The sequence below is a fragment of the Barbus barbus genome (assembly GCF_936440315.1).
Source record: "Barbus barbus genome assembly, chromosome: 11".
NCBI lineage: Eukaryota > Metazoa > Chordata > Actinopteri > Cypriniformes > Cyprinidae > Barbus > Barbus barbus.
In genome coordinates, this window is record NC_136739.1 from 4,501,253 (window position 1) to 4,528,559 (window position 27,307).

The 27,307-nt window shown below is 36.5% G+C and overlaps 1 protein-coding gene across 1 annotated transcript in view; it reads right to left on the reverse strand.

The window, feature by feature from the left end:
* The window catches only part of LOC306876885 (uncharacterized protein), a 60,844-nt gene that overhangs the window by 26,239 nt on the left and 7,298 nt on the right, over positions 1-27,307 (reverse strand). Inside the window, exons 2-17 of the mRNA XM_079428327.1 lie at positions 7,281-7,340; positions 6,760-6,849; positions 5,677-5,721; positions 5,459-5,503; positions 5,286-5,348; positions 2,964-3,017; positions 2,819-2,845; positions 2,243-2,320; positions 2,031-2,093; positions 1,888-1,923; positions 1,754-1,792; positions 1,346-1,381; positions 945-1,004; positions 380-415; positions 202-246; positions 75-107 (exon numbers count right to left, since the gene is read on the reverse strand). Of these exons, the coding sequence (XP_079284453.1) occupies positions 75-107; positions 202-246; positions 380-415; positions 945-1,004; positions 1,346-1,381; positions 1,754-1,792; positions 1,888-1,923; positions 2,031-2,093; positions 2,243-2,320; positions 2,819-2,845; positions 2,964-3,017; positions 5,286-5,348; positions 5,459-5,503; positions 5,677-5,721; positions 6,760-6,849; positions 7,281-7,340 (810 nt within the window). The remainder of the gene's footprint in view (positions 1-74; positions 108-201; positions 247-379; positions 416-944; positions 1,005-1,345; positions 1,382-1,753; positions 1,793-1,887; positions 1,924-2,030; positions 2,094-2,242; positions 2,321-2,818; positions 2,846-2,963; positions 3,018-5,285; positions 5,349-5,458; positions 5,504-5,676; positions 5,722-6,759; positions 6,850-7,280; positions 7,341-27,307) is intronic.

Below are 27,307 nucleotides of genomic sequence, written 5' to 3' on the forward strand. Positions count from 1 at the left end.
CTTTGATAGTCTTCAGTAGAGTTTCAGTACAGCAGGCATTATCTGAGTTTTTATGGAGTTGGATAACCACTTACATATCCTGGTGGTCCTCTTTCTCCTTTGTCCCCCTAAAATGAACAAAAGTCATAATAGATATAAATGAAATAAAAAAATATAAATGTCTAGAGGCACATCATGACCCTTCAAGATGTAATTTCATACCGTAAAGCCATCAAAGCCAGGAGTACCAGGAAATCCCTGATCACCCTATCACAATCAAAAAGATTCAAAAAGAATCTGATTAAAGTATTTGAAATAAGAGAGTATGACTAACTACAATCAAATTTAACAAAAACACATTGCTGATGAGATCTAAAGTCACTGTCCAAGATCACCATACCTTTTCTCCATTATGTCCATCTTTCCCTGGTTTCCCCTTTGAAAACATAAAGTGAAGTTCAGATTTCACAAAATATATAAAATACCATTATATAAGATAGTATGTCAACAATCATTACTAATACAAAACAAGATGTACAGTGAGGCCTAAAAGACACTTTATGGCTTAAATGAATACAGTTATTCACAAAGTAAATGAGTGATATTGATAATGTGGCTCTTTGTAAAGAGGTTCAAGATGCTCTATGAAGATGATCATCAGGTTTTGTGCAAACTTGTGGAGTTCATGCAGCTTGAGTGCTGCTGTCTAAATCAAAAGTGGGACAAAGCAAATACAACAGCAATCTCAGTCTTTTACAATTTTCTTCAGATTAACTTTTGACTCAGCTTGTTTTGCTGATAATATAATTAATAAGGGGAAAAAAACTCTTATTAAAATAGAAAAGCACATTTTCACTAGCGGTGTATGAAATTTGGACGCTACTGATTGTAAGAGTTAAAGCTGACTGATTTATGCTAAAAGTATTTAATAAGTAAATATTTGTGTTGTTGTACAGGTCACTTACGATTGGCCCTGGTGGTCCTGGTTCACCTTTCATTCCATGTTGATGTGGTGCACAAAAACCCTTGGAAATGAGGCAAAGGCTAAATTAATTGTTTTTGCTATCCCTCTTTTTCACAATACTTATCGTTTCAAAGCAGCTATTGTATGATTAGACAAACTCAGGAAGTAGAAAATGTATACAAAGGTTTTGTTTTACAGACATGCACACACACATATGTGTATTATTATTATTAATATTATTGTTGCTGTTATGTAATTACAAATTTGTATGATATTATAATATATTTTAATATATATATAAAATTTATAATAGAATTTCTAGTATTATAATAATTATAGAATTGATTCTGTACAATATGGTTATATTTGTATTCGAGTCCACAATTTTGTGCTGCCACTTACCCTTTCCCCTTTCTCTCCTTGAGAGCCTCTTTCACCCTAGAAAGTATGCAAGACACATGGAACACTGAACAATGTAACTTAGATAAAAGAAGTGTAGCCCCCACGTATCTGAACACTTAAAACACACGTAAAAATAAACAGGACATGATTATGATAATTAGTGAGGCTAAACCTGTAAAGATGCCAATCAGCTTTGGTAATGTAACAGGTGGGGGTGCAAATTGGGTACAGAGTTCGATGCTTATGCTTATTGTTTGTATCACTTTGTCAGCTTCCAGTCATGTTCATTAGCAGGAAGTACTTAGGCAGATCTAGTTTATTACTTTGCGTTTGCCTGGCTGAAGCATATGATGCAAGTGTCACTATAGGTTCTAATGTCAGATGTTTTTTGAACCTGTGATTTCGCACCTTTTGTCCTTTCTCACCCTCAAACGTCAGCTTGTCACCCTACAACAAGGACAGTTAAAACAGACTCATTTCACTGAGTCTAGACTCAAATGTTATCAAATATTCAAAAGATTTCAGATGAGTGGAACAGTTACCGGCTCTCCCTTTTGGCCAGGTTCACCAGACCTTCCCTTGAAAGAAAAATTGTATGGAGTGAGATTCAGGAACAAGTTCAATAGTGTTGGTTAGTTGTGCTTTAGGCTGCAATTTGTTTTAGATATTTTAACTTCAGACTCACAGGAGGTCCCATTGGTCCAAGTGGGCCGATTGGCCCTTGTTGTCCAGGATTTCCTTTTGGCCCCTAAAAAAGAAAATAGAAAAAAAATAGAATAAGATAAAGTTTGGAAACAATGGAACATGTTAACGTATAAAAGGACAGACAAGACAGGAAGATATAATTAGTAGATGCATATGTTCAACATTAACACAGAGGTGCATTAAAATCCTTACTGGTGAACCAGGTTGTCCTGGCAAGCCCCTGTCTCCTTTTTGAGGGATGGGTATTCCAATAACACCACCTGGATCTCCCTATGAGAGGAAAATGTGAGCACACAAAAATTTCACCACACCATTTTCAAAACACATGTCAGTAGCTTATGATCTATACTACTTGTAAGAACTGTTTATTCATTAGTTATATTATATTACATCATCAGTGATATCTTCTATCATATTATCACCATTTTAAAAGCAACTATGCACTCAAGGCTGTATGTTATATTGATTTAACCATGGTTACAGTTGTTTTAGACACTCTTCGTTTGTCATGTTGTGCTTTCATTGTACTGTTTTCCAATTTTCAACCAGATTTATATTGTAGTATAGGTAAATGATCATGTACTCTTTTCCCATGTTACCACACCCAGATATTAAAAAAGCATGCAATTCTGCTTCATAGACAGCCAAGTGTAATTAAAAGCCAACGGTGAATTGCCCCTTTAAGAACACCCCATACTTATGGTAAAATCACTGTAACATATGGCCATTCATGACTTATTGCAAAACTAAGTTAGAATTGCTCCGTACCTTTACTCCATTCAAACCTGGAATACCCTGAGAAAGATTCAGAAAAAAATATTTGTTAAATTGGGAATCTTTTGTTGGACTGGATTAACAACATGATAGTGACTTATAACACGTAATGTAACACATGACATAAAACTACTCGTACCGATGGTCCCTGCACTCCTGGAACACCTGGAATCCCACCAAAACCACGCTCACCCTGCAAAACACAAAATAAATCCTCAATATTCAGGCCCCGTTTACACTAGGGCATTTTCGTTTAAAACGCATAACTTTTCCTACGGTTACGCCCTGTGGTCGAATTGTAAAAACATTTCAGGGGGGATGGTGTGGTTGGTTGGGGGATAAACTGTGGTTAATTTTACACAATGATTACAAAATTGGTCTCATTTTAAAAAAAAATTATATTTAATGAAAAATTTAAATGAACTATTATTTATAAGTTTGTTTTTTTTCTTCTTCTGGGGCATGAAATAGAGGAATTTTGGTAAATATTGATAATTAAACAATATTTTACTGAATGTGTTTTTGTGCTTTTTGGCTGGTTTATATCTGTCATGCATAACTAAATATGACAATAAAACTGCCAGTAGGTGGCAGCAAGTAACTGTTTTAATAAATGACTTACTGAATCATTCATATCAAACAATTTGTTGATAACGGCTGATTCAATAGAAACGAAACAAGTGAGTCCATCTGAATGGACCGTTGAATCACTGGCTCACTCGATTCGTTCAAAAATTGATTCGTTCACGGAATGAAACACCCTGTTGCTATTCACTGTTGTATAAAACTAATAGCACAGTAATTTTGTGCTTGAGGCCTCGCGCACATGTGCTGATATACAGAACATTGTTTGTGCAATGAATATAAAAACGTAAAAGCTCATACATGGATTTTTTTTTTTTCATTGCTGGAATTATAAGGGTATTCTAACTGTATTCTAATGGGCTTCATCGCGCAGTGAATGCTTTTAGACTCTCAAGACGTGTATTTGTATTAATTTTTTTCTCAAAGTTGGATCATGTCAGCTCTCCTATCGTCTCTCAGTACCTCACAGTCACACATACATTATGTCAGGAGAATGTCTTTAAATTCTATTCAAGGAATAATCATACCTTCTGTTGTCATCTTTTTAAAGAACTTCAAAAGTTGCGCTTGAAACATTTTGCGCAAAAAAATTATGAAATCGTTTCTGCTTCTAATCGCTTCTGCAAGTTCTAATTGGCCAATCGTCATTATTTAGTTCATAAAATGATCATAAGTAGAGAATTTTAACATTTCATGTGGATGATAAGTTTTGCATAATACACACAAAATGAATAATCCAAAAGGGATTGTAAGGGGGGGATGATGGTTTTACAGAGGGGATGCTTTTTGTCATTTTGTTTCGACCAGGGGGATAATAATAATAGCTAATGATAATATACAAATATTACGGAAAAAGACGATCAGGTAATGGACACACACAGCTATCAAGACTGTGGGATGGATAAAAAATGATATGTAGGCTACTTTATGTAATATGTAGCCTATTTATGATAAACTTAATTCAAATGTTGTGTACATCGCGTGCCATTGCCTACAGTCCGGTAGCCTATGGTCAATATAATTTAATTATGTAATATATTTCTATAATAAGAAATATTCATGTAATAATTTCTTAATTCAAAATAAAATATTAATGAATCCATCTCTGATAATCCCGGTTTGCTATGGTCACGTAGGTTTGTTTATGCATTAAACTTGTGGCCACGAGAACAATATGTCGTTCCCTCAACATAAGAAGTCGTGGCCACGAGAAATGGACGTTGTTGCCTCAACATAACATCTCGAGGCCACAACATAATATCCCATTCCCACAAGTTAATATGACGTTCCCTCGAATTAATATCTCGTGGCCATGACATAATATCATGTTCCCACGACTTAATATGTCGTGGCAATGACAAAACTAAGTGAACCGAAGACGTCCCCTCCTGGGCATCATAAACGGACCAAAACGGAGACTTTTGAAAACGATGCCGTGGCTGCCCACATTCTCTCTGCGTATCCTTGATGACCGTGTAAACAATAACATCATGCTTATTATTGTACCCATAGATATGTTAGGTAGATTCCCCCATTCAACCACTCCAAGCACACAGACCCGTCCCCCATCTAAATAATAGGGAATCTACCTATACATACCTATGGTTATACCTGCATGAATGGTTATGTGACATATGCTTTAGGTTGTGTAGTGTAGACGGAGATCGTTTCTGAATTGCACTAAAAACGCCAATGTAGATGAAGATCGTTTTCATTTTAAAACGCCTTTTAAAATGAAAACGCACTAAACGGGGCCTTAATCCCACTCAGGATATTCTGAATAATTTAAGACTGTTAAAGTAGTGGCTCATCCCAATAGGCTCACTTTGCATTTTAAGTTTTAAAAGAATGCATAAAAATAACAAACATGGGGTACCTTTGTTCCATTGCAGCCTGGGATTCCTTGAGGTCCTGGTGCACCTTCTAGACCTGGAAGACCCTGCAGAAAATCAAAGCAATAGCAGAAGCATATAGAGATGCAGAAAGTTTATGTTTTTCCTAAAATGTATTAATGATAATCCATTTTCTTTGAAAAGAAGTTCAACTTACTGGAATACCTGGACGTCCTGGGAAACCAGCCACACCGGATTTGCCCTACAAGAAGAAAAATCTCTATGATAAATAATGCTGTAAAAGTTAATTGTATATACAGTGTTATAGTGTTGTTATTATGTAAAATTAATTCATTTTTTATTTAGCTGCCTTTTAGAATATGACTATATTATAACATAAGATATTTATTTTGCATGATTATTATGGACACTTACTCTGTTTCCTTTAAGTCCTTGAGCTCCTGTCTCCCCTGAATCTCCCTGGAGGAACACAGAAAAACATATTGAAAGAACACTGCAATTCATGTTTGCTTTTGCTAACTAAGGTCTTTACTTTTTTGTCACCTTGCTGTTATAACTATATATAAATATAGGTTTATAGCTATAACAGCAAAGTGTTTGTCACCATTTGTAAAATGGTTGCTACCCTCAGGCACGGGGCCTGTTGCACTCCCCTGGCTGCTGCTGTTGGTTATTGCTGTAGTTGTAGATTATAGTGAAGTGTGAAGTAAAGTGACATACGACCAAGTATGGTGACCCATACTCGGAATTCATGCTCTGAATTTAAACCATCCAACGTGCACACACACAGCAGTGAACACACACACACCGTGAACACACACCCGGAGCAGTGCTGCATGGTGCTGCTGCTGCAAAGCAAGTACTGGAACTTGCTGCCAATACGGTGCTGAGAGTAGCCAATACTGCTGCTGCACAAGTAGCATATATAATAACTCGTAGCAGATCTATACATGTGGAGCTGGGGAAGATGGAGGGTTTCAGTGGAACTCTTATAGCGCACTGCGAACTGCTCTAGTGAAAGCTAACCAGCTATTTAAATGTAAAGCAGTAAGCTAATTGGTTGCATATGTAACATGAACCAACCAGCTTGAGCCAAGTAGTTTAACACTTTGAATATCATCAGTTTGCATAAATGACCTCTCAGTCTGTGTCATGTAGAGTTTCATGGCATTTATACAACTTGTCATATGTTAAAGATATATTATATGCTAAACTTAACACTTTTGTTTACAAATGTACAAAATAAGTATTGTTCATTGTTAGTTCATTTTAGCTTACTAAGTCACTCCTTTGGGTAATGTTTTGTACTTAGCTGGACTAATGTGTGCTTCTAAAAAAAATAGGCGGTTCCACACATACTGTGTGAGGTGAGGTCGTTTACATTATGGCGATTTTCATTACTGCACTAGTATGTAGGACACACGCACTCTCAAAAAGGGACATTTTGGAGAGATAATTGTCTTTTAAAATGGCTTCAAAATCAGTATAGTACTTTACCTTTGGTCCCATTAGCCCTGGGGGGCCCTCAGGCCCTGGTAATCCAGGAAATCCCATGAGGCCCATCAAACCAGGGAGCCCAACCTCACCCTAATAAGGATGAACAAAAGATGATGACTAAAAAGAAATGAGTGCTCTCCATCTTTTCTTCATAAAGAAGCATTTTTCACATAGTAAATACCATATGCATCCCCCATACACATTCACTGATGATCTTATAGGACAGAGTGCATGCTGTTAACATAACCGCACCACTAGATGGCGCAACAGATCCTTCTATGTAAGATTAGTGCTCTGACATAAGGAAAAACATACAAACTGTAATATGGCACATGTGGGTGTTTACAGTGCGTCCTACAGTGCGTCCTACAGTGCCCCCCCCCAAGTCATTTTCTTATCCACCCTCTTCTTTTCTAAGGATTATATATCAATAAATGACTTTTAGAAGTGAGTTACTGTAAGTGAAGGTGTCTGACAGAAACAATCATTATAAAGGAGCAATCAGAGGAAAACATACTCACCTTCGCCCCTTTAACACCACTGCAGTCACATCCACCACATGAAAACCCTGAGCATCCACCCTGCAAGCAGAAAATAACTGTCAAGTTCCACTCTCAACCACTAGGAGGCAGTAAACACATAATATTGGCATCACCAACAGGTTCATTAGAGTAGATGTCTTTCAAAAGCAAAAGCTTTGGACCACATTATGGGCGAAGCAAGGGTGGCATCAGACCAATAAGTCAAAATTGGTGGAATATACTAATGATAAGAAAATAACATGACAAGTTAATAACAACTTGCATATATTCACACAATTTCTGATGTATACTTTGAAAAATGTAAATAAGAAAGTTGAGCCTTAAGTCGTGACTTTGCTTACATTGTGCAGTTTTTTTCTCATTTTTACCATGATTAATTCTCTTATGGTAACAGGTAAGATATTTAAGATATTTTTGCCTAATAATCCACATACCACACACAGTATTTATAGACAGAGAACATAGATTTCACCCTGCCAAAACATTGTGTAGGATTTCAGTTAGATGTAGACACAGGTTGCTCTTTTTGTGAAGTGAAGTAATAGTAGTATAGATGATTTATTCCTACATCCGCTCAGTGTTGGGAAACAACTAACTAACAATTCTATCATTACTAATTTACCTACATTTTCAATAGCTGAAAAGTACCTCAATTGCTTTCAAAACAGTGTAGCCTTTCCAGAAACAATCTACTTTTTCCAATGATTATTGGTGTGAGTGACGCAACCAAGAGCCACTGTACACTGTAAACTTGTGCAAGCAACTTCTCTTCTAAACGAGCAGACGTAAACAAACAAACAACCTTATTAGTTTTCTTTCCAATGTAGCGCTGGAAAGTCCAATTCATTCTGGTGTATTGGTTTGTTCTAAGTGCTTCTCTCTTTTCATAATTAACATTGGAAAGTCTGATTCATTCTACTAAATTGGTTCATCCTAAACTAGTGGTTCTCTAACCTCTCCATGAAGTACCCCCAGCACTGCACATTTTGTATGTCTCCCTAAATCTGACACACCCACTTCAGGTTTTGCAGTCTCCACTAATGAGCTGATGAGTTGAATCAGGTGTGATAGATGAGGGAGACATACAAAATGTTCAGGGCTGGGGGTACTCCAGTACAGGTTTGAGAACCACTGTCCTAAACAATTCTCTCTATGGGTAGCATTTGAAAGTCTAATTATTTCTAGTAAATCAGTTCGTTCTGAGGGTTCCTGTAAATAAATTAAGAAAACATTTAAAGATCCAATTCAATTGTTCTGTTATTTTACAGTTAGTTGTGTAGATATAAGTTAAAAGAATGTTAAATATGGTAAAATCAAAGCTGATATTTTTTCTGCTTCGTTTGTTACATGGACAAGTCAAGCCTGCTGTTTTACATGTACTGTATAGTATGTTCAGTATACTCGTATACATGTATTTGTCACATTTTAGAAAATGTAGTAGATCATCCTTGTGTTCCATGCAGGACTATTACCCTGGAATGAGGTGAGACAGCTATGGTTCCCTAATCATTCGTTCCAAAAGAGATAGGTCCCATGAATTTTAGCAATTAGAACTGATGTATTCAGAAAATCTTCATACCCCACATAATAACCTGCATACATATTACATGTGTATGTTACCGTGAAGATAAAACAGGTAGTTGGCATGTTTGGTCTATCCTGAGACCATAGAGAGGGGCCTGTAAATTCAAACAGGGGCATCAGGCCAAGAATTTAACAGACCTGTTCTACTGTTAAGACTCAAATAAAGGCCTCTAAAGTCCTACTAGATATCACTGGATGGACAGCTGGTCTAAGCATGATACTGGACCCTGGAAACCCATTTCTTCCATCCACGTGTCCCTTAATCACGGCAGTCGTTCTCTCGCTCACATGTGACGCAGGCAGCCAAATGTCTGCACATCAGAAGAACCAGGCCTGGCGAGGACTAGCACCAGCTGCCGGGGTCGGCCTGAGACCGCGCTGCCCCCACCCGTGAGCCCTCCTAAAGGCCTAACTGCATCAGCATGTGGGTGCTGAGGACCATGATAATCACTGCTTTCGGTTTCAAATATCGCCTCTGGCGTGACCCACTCTGGTCATTTCTACAAAAGCCCACCATCCCTGGAGTGTAATTTCTGTATGTGAACAGGCGGAGCTTATAACGTTAGATCTGACATCCATAATGCAATCTCCGTGCCAATGAGAGACATTCTTCCAGCAAATCACAGACAAATCTGTATCCTTTTCTGCAAGGGAACTGGATGTCTTGTACGGAAAATACCTACTCACACATTGTCACGCTTGTTTTTGAACTGTTTAACACAGTGCTGACCTACTTCTTAACAGTCCCTCAGTCCATAAAAACAAGTAGGAACTTTCCACTAAAACTTTGTTATTTCTGGATTTTTTAAAGAATTTTTGAGAGACACAAATACTATGTTTTCGTCGCCAACACTATTAAATAGGTTAGTATGAAAAGTAGGTCATTTTAGCATGTGCCATCTTGACTACATCCAACAATTAAAATAGTATAGCAATGTCATTATAATGTGATATTTTGACAAAATTGTACTAAATGACTAATTACTGAAACACAAAGTTAGTTTAGATATTTTACTTTCTTTTTTTACCAATACTGTTATCGCATGATTTCCCTGTCATTTTTATATTATATTATATATTTTGTATGTTATATTATATATTTTTTAACGAAATTAATACATTTATTCAGGTTGCATTAAACTGATCAAAAGGTATTTATCATTTGTTACAAAATATTTAAATTTCAAATAAATGTTGTTCTATTGCAATTTCTATTAATTACAAATTCTTGGCAAATATGTGCAGCAAATCAAAATATAAGTATGATTTCTGAAGGATCACGTGACACTGAAGACTGGCGTAATGATGCTGAAAATTCAGGTTTGCATCACAGGAATAAATTGCATCGAAAAATATATTCAAACAGAAAACAGTCATTTTAAATTATATATTAATATTACTGGTTTTACTGTATTTTTTAATTAAGTAAATGTATCTTTGGCAAGCATAAAAGAATATAAATTTTGAACAGTATGTCCAACTAGTTTCAAGAATGTATACTTGAGTTTTGTACCCTGTTCATGGAAAGTGGCCGTATAATTAATTCATCCTGTTAGAAACAACCAGCAGATCTCTGAAGGCCAAAGTCAGATCTGTTGAGGATCAGACATTCCAGTTTCTCCAACGGATGACTGAGGTCAGATCCCACTCCTTCCAACATGCATGAGTAGTGTGATCTCTATACATGTATATATATTGTTTTATCGTTCAAATGTATGTTTTAGCACTCAGAGATCCTGCGATGGCTATCATCCGGTTCAGACCACAGCGTGCTAATCTGCAGCCTGGATCAGCACAGCAGGTGAACTGCTTTGAAATGGGAATTTTGTTTTTCCTTCCCTTTTCCTTTCCTTTCCTTTCTTTGGCTTTTAGAATTGATTTGCTAATATTTTGGATGGAATGACTTTCGATAATAGGTTTCAGGCTTAGACTTTTATTTCTAAATGAGCTATGATTTTTAGGCTCTTTGAGAAAAATAAATAATCGTTGGACTGACTTGTTTTCCAGGAATGCATGGAAACAAATGATTAATCAACTGAAACTAACCAATTTGAATTGCTTGTTTTGTAGTATGTGCCAGTTTTTATTTCTAACATTTTTCTTCTCTTGCCTCCCTTGAGCTCGTTGTGTTCACATATACTGTATGAATGCAGTGTGAATGCTTGGGAATCAATGGGGAAATACAGATAAAGTGAAATATAAATACCACTATGATAGCCACCTGCTTTTCCAGTGCAAATATCTAAAGATTCAAGAGAAAAGCCAAAAGACATGAGATATGAAGTCTTGATTTCTGAAAAAATGTATCAAAGTGTTTAATCAAATACAAGATTTGTATTTTAAAGAAAACCAGTTTGAAGGGTGCATAATTTGCTTTATGGGTTAAAAGAATTTCTTAATATGAAATTTGAATCGTATGACAATTAGATATTAGACAAAACCTGTGCTAATTGAAAGAAAACATGCAAAAAAAAAAGGTTGAATCCAACTTTTGGTGATAATATGGCATAATAAGAGAACACCAAATTAGGTAAAGAGTTTTCATCACAGCAAAAGGGTTGAGAAAAAATAAGAATTTTTTACTGGAAAGCAAGACAAAAATCCTAGTTATGAATGAATGAAAAGCCTTTGTCCGTGTTCGCTCCATCTCGAATCGCACTCACGGAAAGTGCTTGAGAAACGGTGTCTCTTCCTCGGCTCGCTACTATTTCAACTCTTTTTTTTTTTTTGTCTCGAGCAAGACACTGTATGACATTCACTTTATATGATTTGATTATTAAAAGAGATGAACATTCATGTTTTCATAACCGCTGGCCAAATTCAAAATCAAAATGAAAATTAAATCATCTCTGAGATCAAGGGGGCCCCCTGGTGTTTTTCCGGGGCCCTACGCAGCTTGCGTACTTTGGGTATAGGGAGGATCGACCCTGGTAAATGATGTATTTTTAACTAAAAAATAAAACAAAACAGCATGCGTACGTACTATTTACAGTCTGAAGACATCTTCTGAGAGTTATTGTAAAATCATCAGATCTTAAAAGGAGTGGGAAGTACGTGTTCAATTAAAGACCGCAGGGAGGGTGTTTTAGGGAGGGAGCATTTCGCTTTGGGGCGACACTCGGTATTTTAACTTAATGAGTGCAGATAGCAAGAGCAGGGGAGTGTAAAATAGTCAAAAGGTTTGTGAAATGAAGCCCCTAAATCCCTGCGGTACAAACAGTTTGGGCGGATTCTGTCGGTTTGGCTTCCCTCCATGTGTATTTCAGCACTGAGAAGCCAGTATAGTCTTTCTCTTGCTTAAACAGTGTGGAAGACAGATGTAATGTATAATGTATGTAAGATCAAGAGAGAGAAATATGTCAGACTGGCCTTTCTCTTTGGCAGGATACAGCAGTGGAAAGAAGGAAGACTGATACCAGCTGTCTACTAAAACTAACAGAGTATAAAATAATCCATGTCATTTACATTATGTAACAGAGAGAACATGTCTTGTTAATCACATCTGGTGACTTGACACATCACACATGAATCTCAGATTAAACTTGAAAGGTTAGCAAATGCTATTCACTAAGGCATTAATTGGGAGCACACAGTTATAACAAGTTAACCTTATATTATGATTTATCAATAGATATTTTGCCTGGGCAGAAGCGTCAAATGAATCTTGCGTTGGGAAACCTTAAAACACTATGTTGTTCTTCAAAATCACTGCATAATGCCTAAAAGCTACAGTCCACAACAGCATGAGGCATTAAAGATATATCTGGGATAGCTTGCTCTCCTAAAACCAGGGGCCGGGGCCCACTAGGGGGCCTTGGAAAACTTTCAGGGCTTTAATAAGTTATTTAATTATTTAAAGTTAGATATTTTAACATAATCTTAATTACAATGCTGAAAAAAGACACCAAAAACACAAAAATATAAAGATGTATAACAATATACCAATATATTTTTGAGATGATTTATTTTAGCAGAAACACCAGTACATATCAGTTTAGGAATATTGTCTTGAAAAATAAATAAATAAATAACACTGAGATGTCATTACTGTAAAATATCCATCAAAAAAACTATATAAAAAAAATAAACAATAAAACTATACGATCTGTGGTTCAAGAAATGTCTAATGCTAAAAGAAATGTTCGTCCCAAAATGACATTTATTTCATTTCTATGATCCGCATGTGATGATTAAACAACACTGACATAGCATTATTATCATTTTCATTACTCAAAAAGGAAAAGATTGTTAACTGAAATTAAATTTTAAAAATAAATAAATAAAAGGTTACTTTACAGTATGTTTACTTAAAGTACTAAACCTAATAAATAAATAAAAATATATATATAAAATGGGGAAAAACCACTGATCTATAATAGAGAACAAAATTACTTAAACTTGAACTAAAACTAAAGTGAAAACAGAAATTATGAAAAATAAAATTAAATAAAATAATTTACAAAATTATAACAGTAATAATACTAAAATAACAATGCATTTCCATCAATTTAATATATGAAGCTAAAATTAAGCTACTTTGTTGGTTGATTTCAACATTGCTATGTTTGTTTGAGTGCATGTTTGAAAACAGTAAGGAATATATACACTGTATATATATTTCAGCAATTCCGTTTGGTGCCACTAGAGGCATCATAATTGAAACCCTTGTATGGGAATGTAAAACTGAAATGCCCAAGCAGACAGTGCCAAAGCATGAGAGAGCATTAGTCTGACAGTTACAGGATTGTTTTCTGCAGTTTAAACGTGTAAGGGAACGTTCTTGAAGATTGCCTGATTACTTTGGTGACTTATCGGGTGTTTCGTTTATCTACATAGAATTAGAGTATTTTTGTTGTTTTTGTTTTCTGAAACAACAACAACAACAAAAAGCTTTCCTGTTGCCCTGCCAAATGTAACATTCAGTCCCTTTTGCTGCTAATATCTGTACAGCATATGGGTGCTTCCTTCCTTTACAGATAGAAATGCACTGAGAAAAACACTGCAATAAACCTGCTAATCCTTCATATGTTCAATAAACTGACATTTGCAGAAGGATTTGAGAATGTCCGGCTTTTATCTCTAACACACCATAACAGGGCAGCAAAATTAGGCTTACAGCATGACATTCCTGTCAACAGACCTCTGATTACAGTTGCCATATGGAGGTCATTAAGATAGTGTTACCACATTAAACATGGCGCTTCTAAAGATGTCATTAGCAAGTCAAAGCTAAGAGCAACATATTAGGTTTAAGGTGGAACCTGAGGCTGTAACACGCTAAAACTGCTAATAAAAGTAACAACCAGAGTTTAGAGTGTGAGAAACTAGGCCATGTTCCTAATATGGAGAAGCAGGATGGAGCTGACCATCAAGCATGTCTGTTATGAGAAGTGAATTAGGCTGGAATGATGTTTCATCACCTTTGAATTAAAGAAAAAAAAAAATCATGGGTGGTTTGTGTGTCAGTCCTTTTCAGTTCATATGTGTTTGTTCCAGTTCACATTTGAGTTTCATGTAACTTCATATTGGCACAAATTAGTTTAAAGGGTTACACTTCATTTTAAAGTGTCCTTATTGCAGTGTAATATGCTAAATACTATATAGTTAGTGTTAGGATTAGGGTTTGGCATAGGTTTACGTGCATGCAATTATACATAATTTATTGTTATTATAAAAATAAGTACATGTAACGTGTTACAAGGACACCTCAAAACAAAGTGTTACTGTTTAAAGTTTAAGACTAAGACTAAGGCTGTATCCAAAATCGTCCCCTATACCCTCAAATAGTGCACTGTTTCAGGGGACAGCCATTTTAAGTGGTGTTCGAAACCATAGTGGATGTTCTCGAGTGCACTCATTCAATCCCACAATGCACCGCAAAAACGAGTGTACAACCGATGTACACTCAACGGCTAGAGAATCCCCAGAATGCACTGCGAGAGTAGCGCGCCGAATGAATTCCTGTGTCTCACCAGAAGATGGCACCCGCAGCTGAATCATCCATTCATTGATTTTACAATCGCTCGTCCACGGTGTAATACAGTGTAATACAACACAGGTACAAAATTAACTGTAAATTGACTATTAGGGTTTATACATAATTTCTGTGACAGAGTTCAAGATAAATCCTTCAATCTTACTACTGGAGCTGGCCGTATCAAATGATTATTAAACAGCAAGCAAACTATGCAAAAGCGGCAGTCCTTCCGGTGCACTCAGTGTCCGAATTCACTAACTCGTTTTCATTCACTCCTTCAAGCGAACTGTATGAGTGGACTAATGTAGGGAATAGTGAATGAGGGTATAGGGGCGATTTCGGATACAGCCTAAGAAACTATGAAAGGCTCCGTAAGGTAGCTATCAGCAATGACAGTAATAAGTGCTAGACAAAACTCGGCGATCTGTACAAGGTAGTCCATGGTTTAAGTAGGGTGTGTGATTGTGTAATAGTTCTCAGGGTATGGTTGCACCAGCAATTCGTAAGTTCTTACTTAAATTAGAACGTTAAGTACTTCGTAAGCTCTCCGTAAAGTTATGCGCAGTCGCATAATATGACGTTTACCCTAAATCATCCAATAGTAACCTTCAAACACGCGAGCAGAACTTGATTAAATGCTATGAATTTGAATTTATCCTTCATTCTAACTTCTTTTTGCCTCACGTATACTAACGAGTATCCATTAAACAAGTATCCATTAAAAACGATACATTAATAACCAGTGTTGTGCAAGTTACTTCCAAACTGTAATACATTACAGATTACTTATTACTGTTATTTAAAAGTAATTCCTTACCGTACAATATTACTACATCAGAATTGTAATGCGTTACATGACTCCTGTATTACTTTTGAGTTACTTTCACCAAAATATCTACAGAAGTAGAACCTAACATTCTAAAATGACAAAATGTACTAGAGCCCTGCCCTAATGGCAGTGTTTATATTTCGTTCCGGCTTTTTATTAAGTTCACTTGTTCATTAAATAAGTTTTTTCTTTCTTAAAGTAACGACGAAGTGGCCTGCGGCAGACCGGCAGGCTGATCATAGCTTATGTTTGATCAATTTAGCCTTCTCAAATCATCATGACTTGCCTAAAATAAAATCTATATATATACTAAAACAGTTCAAGCATTTAACAATGTTTAAACGTTAAACCTAGATAAATGTGCGCTGCATCCTAGTTTGTGCAGCGAGTGGTAGCTAAAGCGTAGGACATGGAGGCATCAGCGCAATCAATTGCAATTTTTTTTCAATGGAAACAACTTACGCCGTAATTTTTGCTTATAAAGGTAAGAGTGTCACGAGTCCGGGCTGCAGTTCTTCTTTTCTCCACTAGCGGTCACCACCCCCCGTCCTCCCGGACTCCATTCCATTAACTCCACACACCTGTCACATTACACACACCTAGTAACATATTACACTCCCAGCTGTTCCCCATTGGCATGGACTATTTATGCACCACACTCCCGCTACTCTGACTGGTTCAATTAATTGTAATTTATTGTATGAGTCTCAGTCACTGTTGAAAAGTAATGAAATAAATAAAATAATTTAAATAAAAAATTTAATATAAAAGATCAAATAAAAAATTGAATTAAAATAAAAACGAAAACAAAAACTATTTAATATAATCGTTATCCGTGAAGATGCACTTCTCTCTAAAGGCGCGTCTAACGAGGAGATGGCGAATCCTTACTATTTCCCGCGGACACATTCATGGTAATTACTTTTGCTGGGGCTTTTGCTTTATTGCATGTATTTGAAGGCAAGACTCTTCAGCTGTGCTGACGGCTCACTGCTGCTGCGGGACACTAAACACCGTTGAGCCGTTGTGTTGTAACGCAAACGTTACTGAACATGTACCGAGTAAAATATTATTAAAATTGATTAGTAATGCCTTACACTACTGCGTTACAGCAAAAAGTAATACGTTACTGTAATGCATTACTTTTGTAACGCATTACTCCTAACACTGTTAATAACATTAATCTATATGTAAGCTATTTTATATGTAAATAACATTCAGAAACTGTAATTGAAATAAATAAGGATCAATAAATACATAAGAACATAAGAAAACCCATTTGTTTATTATTTCATCTGACATGCGCAACATGGACCGAAGCGCACAGAGGCGCGCTGTAGATGGGGTGTTGAAGACGTGCTAATTGTCGGGTAAAAGAAGAGTATATTGATGCAGTTCACTCAGTCTGCTATTTTATTCCAACTGTTACTCCTGACCAGACGCTTCCGTAAATATTTAGTTTATACGTAGTTACACTTCAACTAAGTGTAATGGTGCAACGAACAAATATTTAGTATATTTAGCCCATTTACGTCAAAACTAGGCTAAGTTGTAACTTACATACAGCTGGTGCAACCGGCCCCAGGTGTGAGTGTGTGATTAGAATCAGCTATGTGTGTTGTCAGTGCAATGGATGATGGGAACTGTAGACCGATGGTGCTGAAGTGCAACACTAATGTAGTGCAAGAGTCCATGTGGTGAGCGGGTGACCTCTGGTGGCGAGCAAATGGAAGTCCATGGACCTGATTCATAACAATACTATTATAGAACGTATTCATATTTTTAAATAAGCTTTTATTTTTATATTTTCAGTTTGTTTTAATTGCACTTAAAATTGTATTTGTTTCTTTTGAACATTTCTATTTAGATAAAAAATTTATATATTTTTTTTTTTTAGTTTTCGCAGTTTTAGTACTTGAACTTATTTCAGTTAACGGGCAACATTTCATACATTTCTTCATTAGTTTCAGGCAACAGGCAAAGTTTTTCATGAACAATTGAGATTTTATTTTATTTTAGCTTTATTTCAATTAATTAAAATAATTTGTAATAGTTTTAGTCTTAGTTTCAGTTTACAATATCAACATTGACTCATATTTTGTTATGTAGCCATCAGACAAGAGAAAATCAGAGAGACAGAGCTCTTAATTCTAAACGCCTATAAGGGGACAAGCCCACATTCATCAGCTTTGCCAAAAAGAGGACATATAAATCTCAATGGAGGATGTCATGACTCCATTAGGACACAATTCAATGTTCTAAAAAGTGACAAGAGAGCAAAGGCTGTCAAAAGCTGCAGCCATGTCCAAAAGGAACCGATAAAAATGTGTCTATGAGAGGCATAGACCATCTCTCATCACATTCTTGCATGTCTGAGTATTTATACCGGAGATAAATCATCTTGCTTATTAACATAATCAGCAACACATTCCATCTCATAGTCAAGCACATATTCTGAAGAAAATTCTGGAGAGATGCAGAGGAGGATTATTATTATTATTTTTAAATATGACTTTCAGCCCCACAATATCCTGTTCCAGCCAAGCCAGATTTTCAGCTGTCACCTGACCTCTGAGGGGCAACGTCCAGCCTGGGATCTATTTATCCAACGTCTACAGGTTAACCTGTCAGTGCACTGACCCTTAACAATGTCCTTTACAGCTCTGATGTTAACTTCCTTCAGCGGTGCGGATTTATGTGTTTGTAAGACTTCAGCTCTGTTCAAAATCTAGACATTTTAAGTACTTCAGACACAAAGCCTGGTTCATGCACTGCATGTATTCTTAATTTTATGTCCAATTTTTATATTAATAATTAATAAAATACTCATTAATATTACAATTACATTCATTTTAAATAGCTATTTTAAGCAAAATTTGTGTGTATGCTTTATTATGCCAGTAAGAAATTAAGTTAAACTGGTTTAGCATGGTGCTAGTAATGCCAAGGTCATGGGTTTGATTCCCACATACCCACAGAAATGTATTAAATGTGAACCTTAATGGCAATGTTGCTTTAGGTAAAATACACGTCATTTCTGCAGAATAATATGTTGTTGCTTGCACATTTTGTGACACTTTCAGCTGAAACAGAAGAACATGAATTTGGCAACATGTTATTTATTCTGGTTGTTAAAAGCATCATAAATCTCCAGTCAGTGGCACTAAAAGATTCATAATAATAATAAGTCTCTATTAACTGATAATCTGCCCTGTAATTGTAAATTGTGTGAAACAGGAATAAAAGTTGTTCTTGTTTTACAGCCTCTAGTGTTCATTTTTATATGTATGTTATTGGAGATTTGCAAAAATGTAGGTAGAGGCATGTTTTTCCAATAAGTCTGTGTTGGATATCTTTTGTATCTTTGTGGAACCGTCCAGTGAACCACAACTCCCTCTTACCACCTCTTCAGTCTCATTCTGCTGTGTGGCCAGCGATGTGTGTAGGAGGCCAGCCAGGCCTACAGAAAGGAAGGAACTCCCAAACTATTGCTCCAGCCATGGAGGGGTTTCCCTGCCTTAAGAGGATGGATATTGTTATATCTTTGAATTGAATTTGTCAGTGAGTTAGCTTTCATGACTTCACTTTTGAACACTGATTAAAACTCATGCATAGCCCACATTATTACTTCAGTTATGCAAGATGTGAATAGATACGCCTTTAAGTCTGTTTGCATGCAAAATAGGGACTGATAGAAAGGATTACAACATTTGGATTACAATTTGTGAAAAAAGGGTGTTTGTTTGAACTAGATTGCAAAACGAGGATTGCAAAAAAATATATTTTAGAGCTTATTTTAGATAAGTACCACTCTGACAGACCTCACCCACAGATCTGTAAAGGGCCAATTAAGGGACAAATGCAAATTTCCAAAAAATATTCACCCAAAAATGACAATTCTGTCATTTTGCTCACCCTCATGTAATTCCAAACCTTTAGGAATTTCAAAAATTAAGATATTAAAAGAAGATAAAACGAATTGTCTGTGTTTTGTTTCCATACAATAGAAGTCAGTGGGCTTCAATGTTTAGTTTCCATTGTTCTTTAAAATATCTTGTATGTTTCACAGAAGAAAGAAACTCACACATGACGGCGATTAAATTATGATACTTTTTTTTAAAGTATACTTTTCACAAGGTTGGAATAACAAAGTGAACATTGTTGTAACTGCCTGTTGGATGTTCTGAATTGATCAAAGAATGCTTAAAAGTTTGTGAACTACTGATAGGATCACTATCAAAAAGGAGATCCATCAGTAACCCATAAGTAATGCCATAATGTTGCATCTCCTGTCAAACATCTCATGTTGTGCATCTCATGTTGTCGACATTTATGACAAACGCAGTATCTATCAATAGATACTGCGTTTGTCATAAACGTCGATGAGATAAACTAGACATGACCTCAGTTTATAATGAAACTACATGCATGATAATGATAATTCCTACTAATGCAATAATCTAAGGCATATGGATGTTTGGAGGTGTTCCATATTTTGCTGCGATTCAAAGAGTGAGTAGTAAACCTAATCTAATTTATTGTACTAAATATTTTCCTTATTCATGTGGGAAAGTGCAAGACTCTGAGAAAATTCACAGTGAGATCCCATTGGAACAAGAGCACAGGTCAGACTCTAAAAACAGGAGTAAATGCCTGAAACGTGAGAAGAGTGAAAGGTAGTGGACAGGGAGCAGAAAGCTAAGAAAAGACATGCATTCAGAGGCAGCCCTCTGTGTTTAATCTGGCTGTAATAAACCTTGTAGAGGTGCTCAAAATAGAATTGTGTTCCTAAACAGGGGTGAGAACATTTTGCAGGGCATCTGGCTGTTTTCTTAACTGAATAAGAAGGCCATCTAAAGGACAGGGACAGAGAAGAAAGACAATTTTCTGGATTGGAGCAGAGCTGTCAATCTGTTAAAAAATGTAACTGTGTTTAAACTCATAATGTAAGGTAATGCATAAAAAAAATACAAATTCAATTCTATAGATTCTACATTCTATTCTCAAACAACATTAAAACATGCCAGAAATACAAACACACAAATTCACATCTGCAATAATTCAATAATAATCAACTTTTCTCACATTTCATAGAGATAATCTAGCACGAGCAAGATTAATTAACAGTTTATTGAATAATGATAAAACAATGGAGAAAACAAACTCATCTACATCTTGGATGACCTGGATGAGTACATATAACCGTAAACCAACCATAATCCTAACCCTACCCATATAGTAGGTATATGTAGTTAATTAACGTATAATTACACTGTAACAAGGACACCTTAAAATAAAGCGTAACCATAAACTGTACATTTAAATAAAAGGCCACTTAATTGTACACTTTCATGGTGAAGATGTTTCTTAATACACTGAAGTAGCCTGCACCTTTAAAAAATTCAGCTGTTGCGATCAGTTTCAATCAGCTCTAAATGCTCTGATAAATTTCATAAGTCACACATAACAGAAGGAATAAGTCATAATATCAAACTGAATAAACATGTTAAGTTGTTAACTGTGACAGTTTGAGCCAAGAGAGCTGTATGGGAGATGTTTGTGAAGCCTAACGTGAGTCTGTGGGCCCTGAGAGGCATTTGTCGTTTCTTTTCAGGCCTCAAGAGAACAAATGCAGATGAAAGGTGAGGAAATGCTTTCTGCTGGTTTTATGGTCATAAAGGCAATGCAAAGAGTCAAGTCAGTGTAAGATTGCCATGCCTACATTCACAAACATGACAAATGCAGAGGCCACACTCTTTGTGTATTACAGTAACTCACTTTATGGAGAGAAACATCTTGATATCCTATTCTTTATCTTTTTCCACAGGTAGGGCACAACAGTGAACTGAAGTTAAGAATATCATGACTTGCTTAGTCAAATACCATGACCTTCCCTCAGAACATGCGTAAGCTAGCAATAACCCTACGTTGTTTTAGAGGCAGGAAATCTCTACTCTTGATGTCCTGAACAGATCATGAAGGACTGGGATGGAACATCAGGTCATTATGTTTTTGGAAGAGAAGAAGTTGCTATGCTCTGTATTTAGGGCTGGATGTCAGACGAGCTTCAGGTTTAATAATTAAAATATTTGTGTCTTGTTTCCATCTGATACGTTTCCAACTGGTTCAAAATTCCAGCTTCTGGGTTTAGATGGTTGCTTCCACCACATCCTCAAAAGTGCAAAAACAGAGTGGGTGTCAAAAGTCACCAGAAGTTTATTTCCAGCAGATTAAAAGTAAATTTAGAAGAAAATGGCAAATAAAGCTAAAACTACATGGAACAGTGGGTGGTGAGACTATGTTTTTTGTTTTTTTTTCAGTTTCACAAGAGGATTTTTATCAGATGCATAAAACGTAATAGTTCACTTCTCCACTGGAAGGGTCAACTGTTAATTTTGCTGCACCAAATCAAACATGGGAGTTTCAGCCCCCTCATAACACACTGAGACTGATCTGATTTGACTTACACTTACTGGGTTTAGTGATTACTTGATGTCAATTACTTGACATTATTTATTTATTTACAGAATCTATAAAGTTATTCAAAATACATAAAAAATGCAAGTCGATGTGTCATGCAGTGACTTGAATACACTTTGTCTATGATGAGCATGTTACAATTTCTGAATTAAAATTAATTTGGATATTTTTGTGAGTACGTGCACAAAAAAAAATTAAAAAAAAAAGAAAAAGAAAAAAGAAAACTGAATATATCATAATAAAGAAAATAAATTCCCTAATATCATAATAAAGAAAAAAATAATAAATAAACATGCAAACACAAAAAGTAGTAAACTCCTGCGTTGTTGGTAGTTTGTGAAATGTCAAGAGATGCATCTCCACAAAAGCAATCATAATATTTTTGAATTCAAAATTCATTATACTTGTAAAAAAATAATAATAATGATAATAATAAATAACCTTGAAAAGTGTTTAAATTTACCTTTTTATTCTATAATAATTATTGAGATATGTTCAACCACGTGTTTGAGGAGTAAAGAAAATAACCACATGACATTTTTCAGCCTTCCGATCTAAAGTCAAATGAAACCAATGTGAATACAAACAGTGCATTTTTCCTTTTTTTGTGCTATGGACATACTGTAAAAGATATTGTAAGGCCTGTTGAGGAGGGTTGTGATATCACTTTTCTAAGCAAAAACACTTACATTTTCACATTATTATTTCACAGGGGCAGATTATCAATTACTAAAGGCTTATTTTCATTTGGATTCTTGCACAATACCATGTTGTCACCTCAAAACATTTTTACCAAAATGTTGAACATTTGCATCACATAACTAGCTCCACTGCACTTGCAATGTGGAGCAATTGGGTTACAAACTTACCAAACTGTAATAAAACATTGCCTGATTCATGTTCATCTGTTTCAGTTGAAACTGAATGCCTTTCTAACAGCACTAACTTATAATTTTGGATAAATGTCGCCACAGGCACGTTTTTCAATACGCCTTGGATGTACTTGAAATGGACTCTTTTGACCTGGCCAGTAAGAAGCCAACTAGACATGACCTACGGTAACAACACCTTATAAGTTTTTTGGATGGTCAAGCACACACATTTTGTAAAAATCTAGTTCAAATCTAATGTTCATGAGAAAATAATGGCATTTTAGTGGAATGTTAATGCTGACTCACCACGTGGATCATGTGTTCAAGTTACACGTGTTAAACCATCAACACTGTAAACAAACTCTCTGTGCTGCAAAACAATGGGTGGAGCGAGCAATTGTTGCAATCAAGACCAGATCCAACAGGGAAAGTGTAGACCCACTGGGAGAATAAATTACTTCTGTTTATCTGTCCTCATGTTTATCGTTTTGTACCAAACATGTTGTTTTGTTGCTCTCTCTTCCTTGAATCATGCTGGAGAACCAGACACTGTGCTTTGTCAGTGATTTTAGTGCAGATACTGGGAGATAAAATACACGCAATTAAAATCTCATCTGAAATCCCACACACAGAAACATGACACTGTACAAAAGGAGTACTGCTTAAAAGCCAGAAAAGGATACCCACAGGTCCTGGGTTCATGTGCATGCAGTATGGACCTTCATGTGAAATGTGCATGAACTCACCCCTACTGATCCACTGAACAATAGCGGGATCAAACAGCATTTGAAACACTGCATTCAGAGCGCTGGACAGAGAAGCTGCCACTGACAATAGTTATCTGTACTCCAAAAAAATGCACAGAAGGCTATATAGCCTACTTATAAATGTTCTCCAGATAAAACGAGGCGAGGTTAGAGCTTCTGTGTCTCTCTATTTTGTGGAATCACATGAATTTGGAATCATTTTAGTCATAAACTGTATTTTATTAGGCTTTGGTGGCTTATTCTGCCTGCAGCTTGTTCATCTGATCTTTAACTGTGATAACAACACAGTATTCTTCCTAATAAAGTCCACAGACGCCGCCTTGTGTGATGCTCTCCGCAAACACTCCTGTGGCAGAGCTGGCATGAATTTTGGGCCAACGTGGTTCACGTGGCACTGTGAAAGGCCAAAATAGCATACTGGCATCTAAATCATGGTCCTCCAACAACAATTTGTGCTTATGTCCTTATGAGAAAATGCATGTTTTATGTTGCAGGTTAATGATGCAATCCTACAGTACAGAGATGACACTAGTGCAACCAGTTAACCCAAATATCCATCAATCATAGCTTATCTAACAGTAGGTAACGGCAAACCTTTATAATCAGACAAAAATAGTATTTTAATCATTTGCATTGACATTTTTAAATAAAAAATTACTGTTTGGCTATACAATGGTGTCTAAATCTCTAAGACCAATAGTAAAATGGGAAAACATGCAGTTTCATATGAAATTCACTGCTGTTTCCAGCTGAAATTAACGCTACCCTATGGGAACCCTGCATAAACAAACCACCCAGAACAACACAAACTCCTACCAATTTTGATGATTCGGATACATGGTGAGAAACAGAAGGCCCAGTCTTTCAAAAAGTGAGGCCACCATGTGAGACAGAAGTAAATTGTACTTCTATTAGACCACATGAGACAAAATAAGAACCATTTGCACTTTCAAGGCTCATTTATGACTTTCTGGTAGAAATTTGCTTTGGTAGTGCAACATTGTAGCTTAGTATACCAAAATATACATTAATGTAATATTTTTCTTTGATTGACTGATTGACTGAAACCATCTGCCCTACAGCTTGTGGGTCTGGTCACGACTTCTCGTGCCTTGGCCACCAAGTGTTTCAGGACTCTAATCCTCTAAAGTTTTCTTTTAGAGATGAAATTTATCCTCTGTTCAGGCAGGGAAGATTAGCATTACATGTTAATATTCGTTATCTTCTGTCTAATAGGGAAGGTTGTTTAACAGACTAGTTTATCCTCTATGTTGCAAGAGAAGGTTTATCCTCTGAGAAAGTTAGACAATAACTAACTAAGAAATATGAGATGCATCCAGACAAGACTTGGTCTGTAGATGAGTGTAAAAAGGTACTAGGAGCATGTATTCGCAAGAACAACGTGAAAGGCATTATATGCTGCCACAGAGAATTTGGTTTAGCGCTAGCTACACAACAGTCTCAGCATAACTCAGAGCTAGAGGAACAGAACAAAGAGCTCCGTGCTAGAGTATCCTCTTTGACTAAGAAATTGAACCGCAACAAAGCTTCAGCAAAAACTGATGTGGAAGAAGTTAGTCAGCCTGATACCAATTATCCTGACTTACAAGCTTTCTTTGAAACAGATGTAACCATCCAATCAGTAACTGATGTGCATGTAGATTCAGTGAAGGTATGTGGCGCTAGGAGAAGATCTCAGGGAATTGAGGGAACTGAAAGTATTCCTCCCAACCCTTCTGTTGTCCAAATATAAACTGTTGCCAAAGTGCTAGGACCTAAAGATATAGAGAGACTATCCCAGAGTTTACCCTCAGCACGCACAATTTTTTCTGAATTTAGAAGAGCATTGATCAACAAAATGCGTCTCTATGACATGTCGTCGGCAGAAGTCCCACAGCTAATGTCAGAAATTCTAACTGAATCTGAATTCAACAGTTTTGAGTCTGCTGTTACTTCTGAACTACAACATGCCAGTAAAGGCGATTTGAGAGAAGGTGTTTTGAAAATTCTAAAGAATATCATGGGACCCAAAATAGACTGGTCCAGAATCACTAACTGTGTGCAAAGGAAAGAAGAAACTGTAAGTGAATACACTGAAAGGTTTTATCAGTCAGCCGTAACTTACAGTGGAATAGTTGATGATTCTGAAAGTGTGTTAGATGACAAAGGACCCCTAGTCCGCGTCTGGGCAGATGGCCTTGTAGCTGAGTACAGAAGAGCCTTGCCATTTCTAGACCTAACTTGGTCTAACAGAACTCTCAGAAGTAACCTAGACAGGTTAGCTACATGGGAAAGAGATGTTGATGTTAAAGCCAGAGTAAAGATTGCAGCAACATGCTATAACATCAACGCAGAGAACCGACAGAAACGTAAATGTCCTAAGAAGGAGGGCAGTTGTCATTATTGTTTTAAACCTGGACACTGGATGAAAGAGTGCAGGAAAAGTAAAAAGACATTAGGAGAAATTAACAGCTTTACTCAGCTCCTACTCAGTCTACTTGCTTCTCTGAAGCAGCCCCTCCCCACTTCATCGAACTGTTGGAGCAGCTTGCTCAGGTGTTAACTGTTAGGGCTGTGAGTGCTTAACTTCACCGGTAATGTACAGCAAAGATGAAAGATCCTTTTTAAATTAAACTACAGGAAGGTGACTGTCACTTCCTTCCATTGAGAGAATGCTAGCTAAGTACACTCACAGCCTTCAAAGCTATACTACAGCACACTCCAGTCACTCACCTATCCTCTCTGGGTTATGATGTTTGTTATGACTGATGTTCCATTAGAGGATGGATGTCGCACAGTAAAGTTCGTATACCAACTATAGGGACAGACTAGGACACACAGACCAGTGAGAAACCCAGGGAAGAACCGAAGTGCAACAGGCCTCGGGGGCCAACCCTGCGGTGAAGACTCCCTCATAGGCCTTCCCCATCCACTAGTCCATCCTTACCTCACTGTTCTTTAGGTGTCGCAGCAATTAAGAAATAGGGAAAGAAGGAACAACAATAGCAGACTCGGATCGAACAAAGGATACAACCCTAGTCTTTTACAACAAATACGGCTCTGTTGTCTTTTGTTTTCTTTCTTACTCTGTGCAGATACCACTTGATGGCTGTACCGAGACCTAAATGCACCAACCTCCTCACCTGCGTATGAAGCCACAACCTCAAGAAAACAACTAGACCCACTGCCAAGCCAACTATCACAAAAGAAAAAGAAAAAATACACAACGCAGAGACTCACATACGGGAACTTCAGTCATCCATCAACATGATCAAGATTGTCGTACTACTAACAAAATCCAATAAGACATTCTTGATCTTTCAGAAAAGTTACAGAAGATGACTGAAGATAATTCGTCATGGTTCGGAAACTTGTTAGGTAAACCCTGGCTGTGGATCAAGGAAATAGCAATTCTTCTGTTGTTTCTCCTACTGGCGTACTATCTATGCGTCCACAGTATCAAGTGTTTCATTCAACAAATGACTCACGCCTCTCAC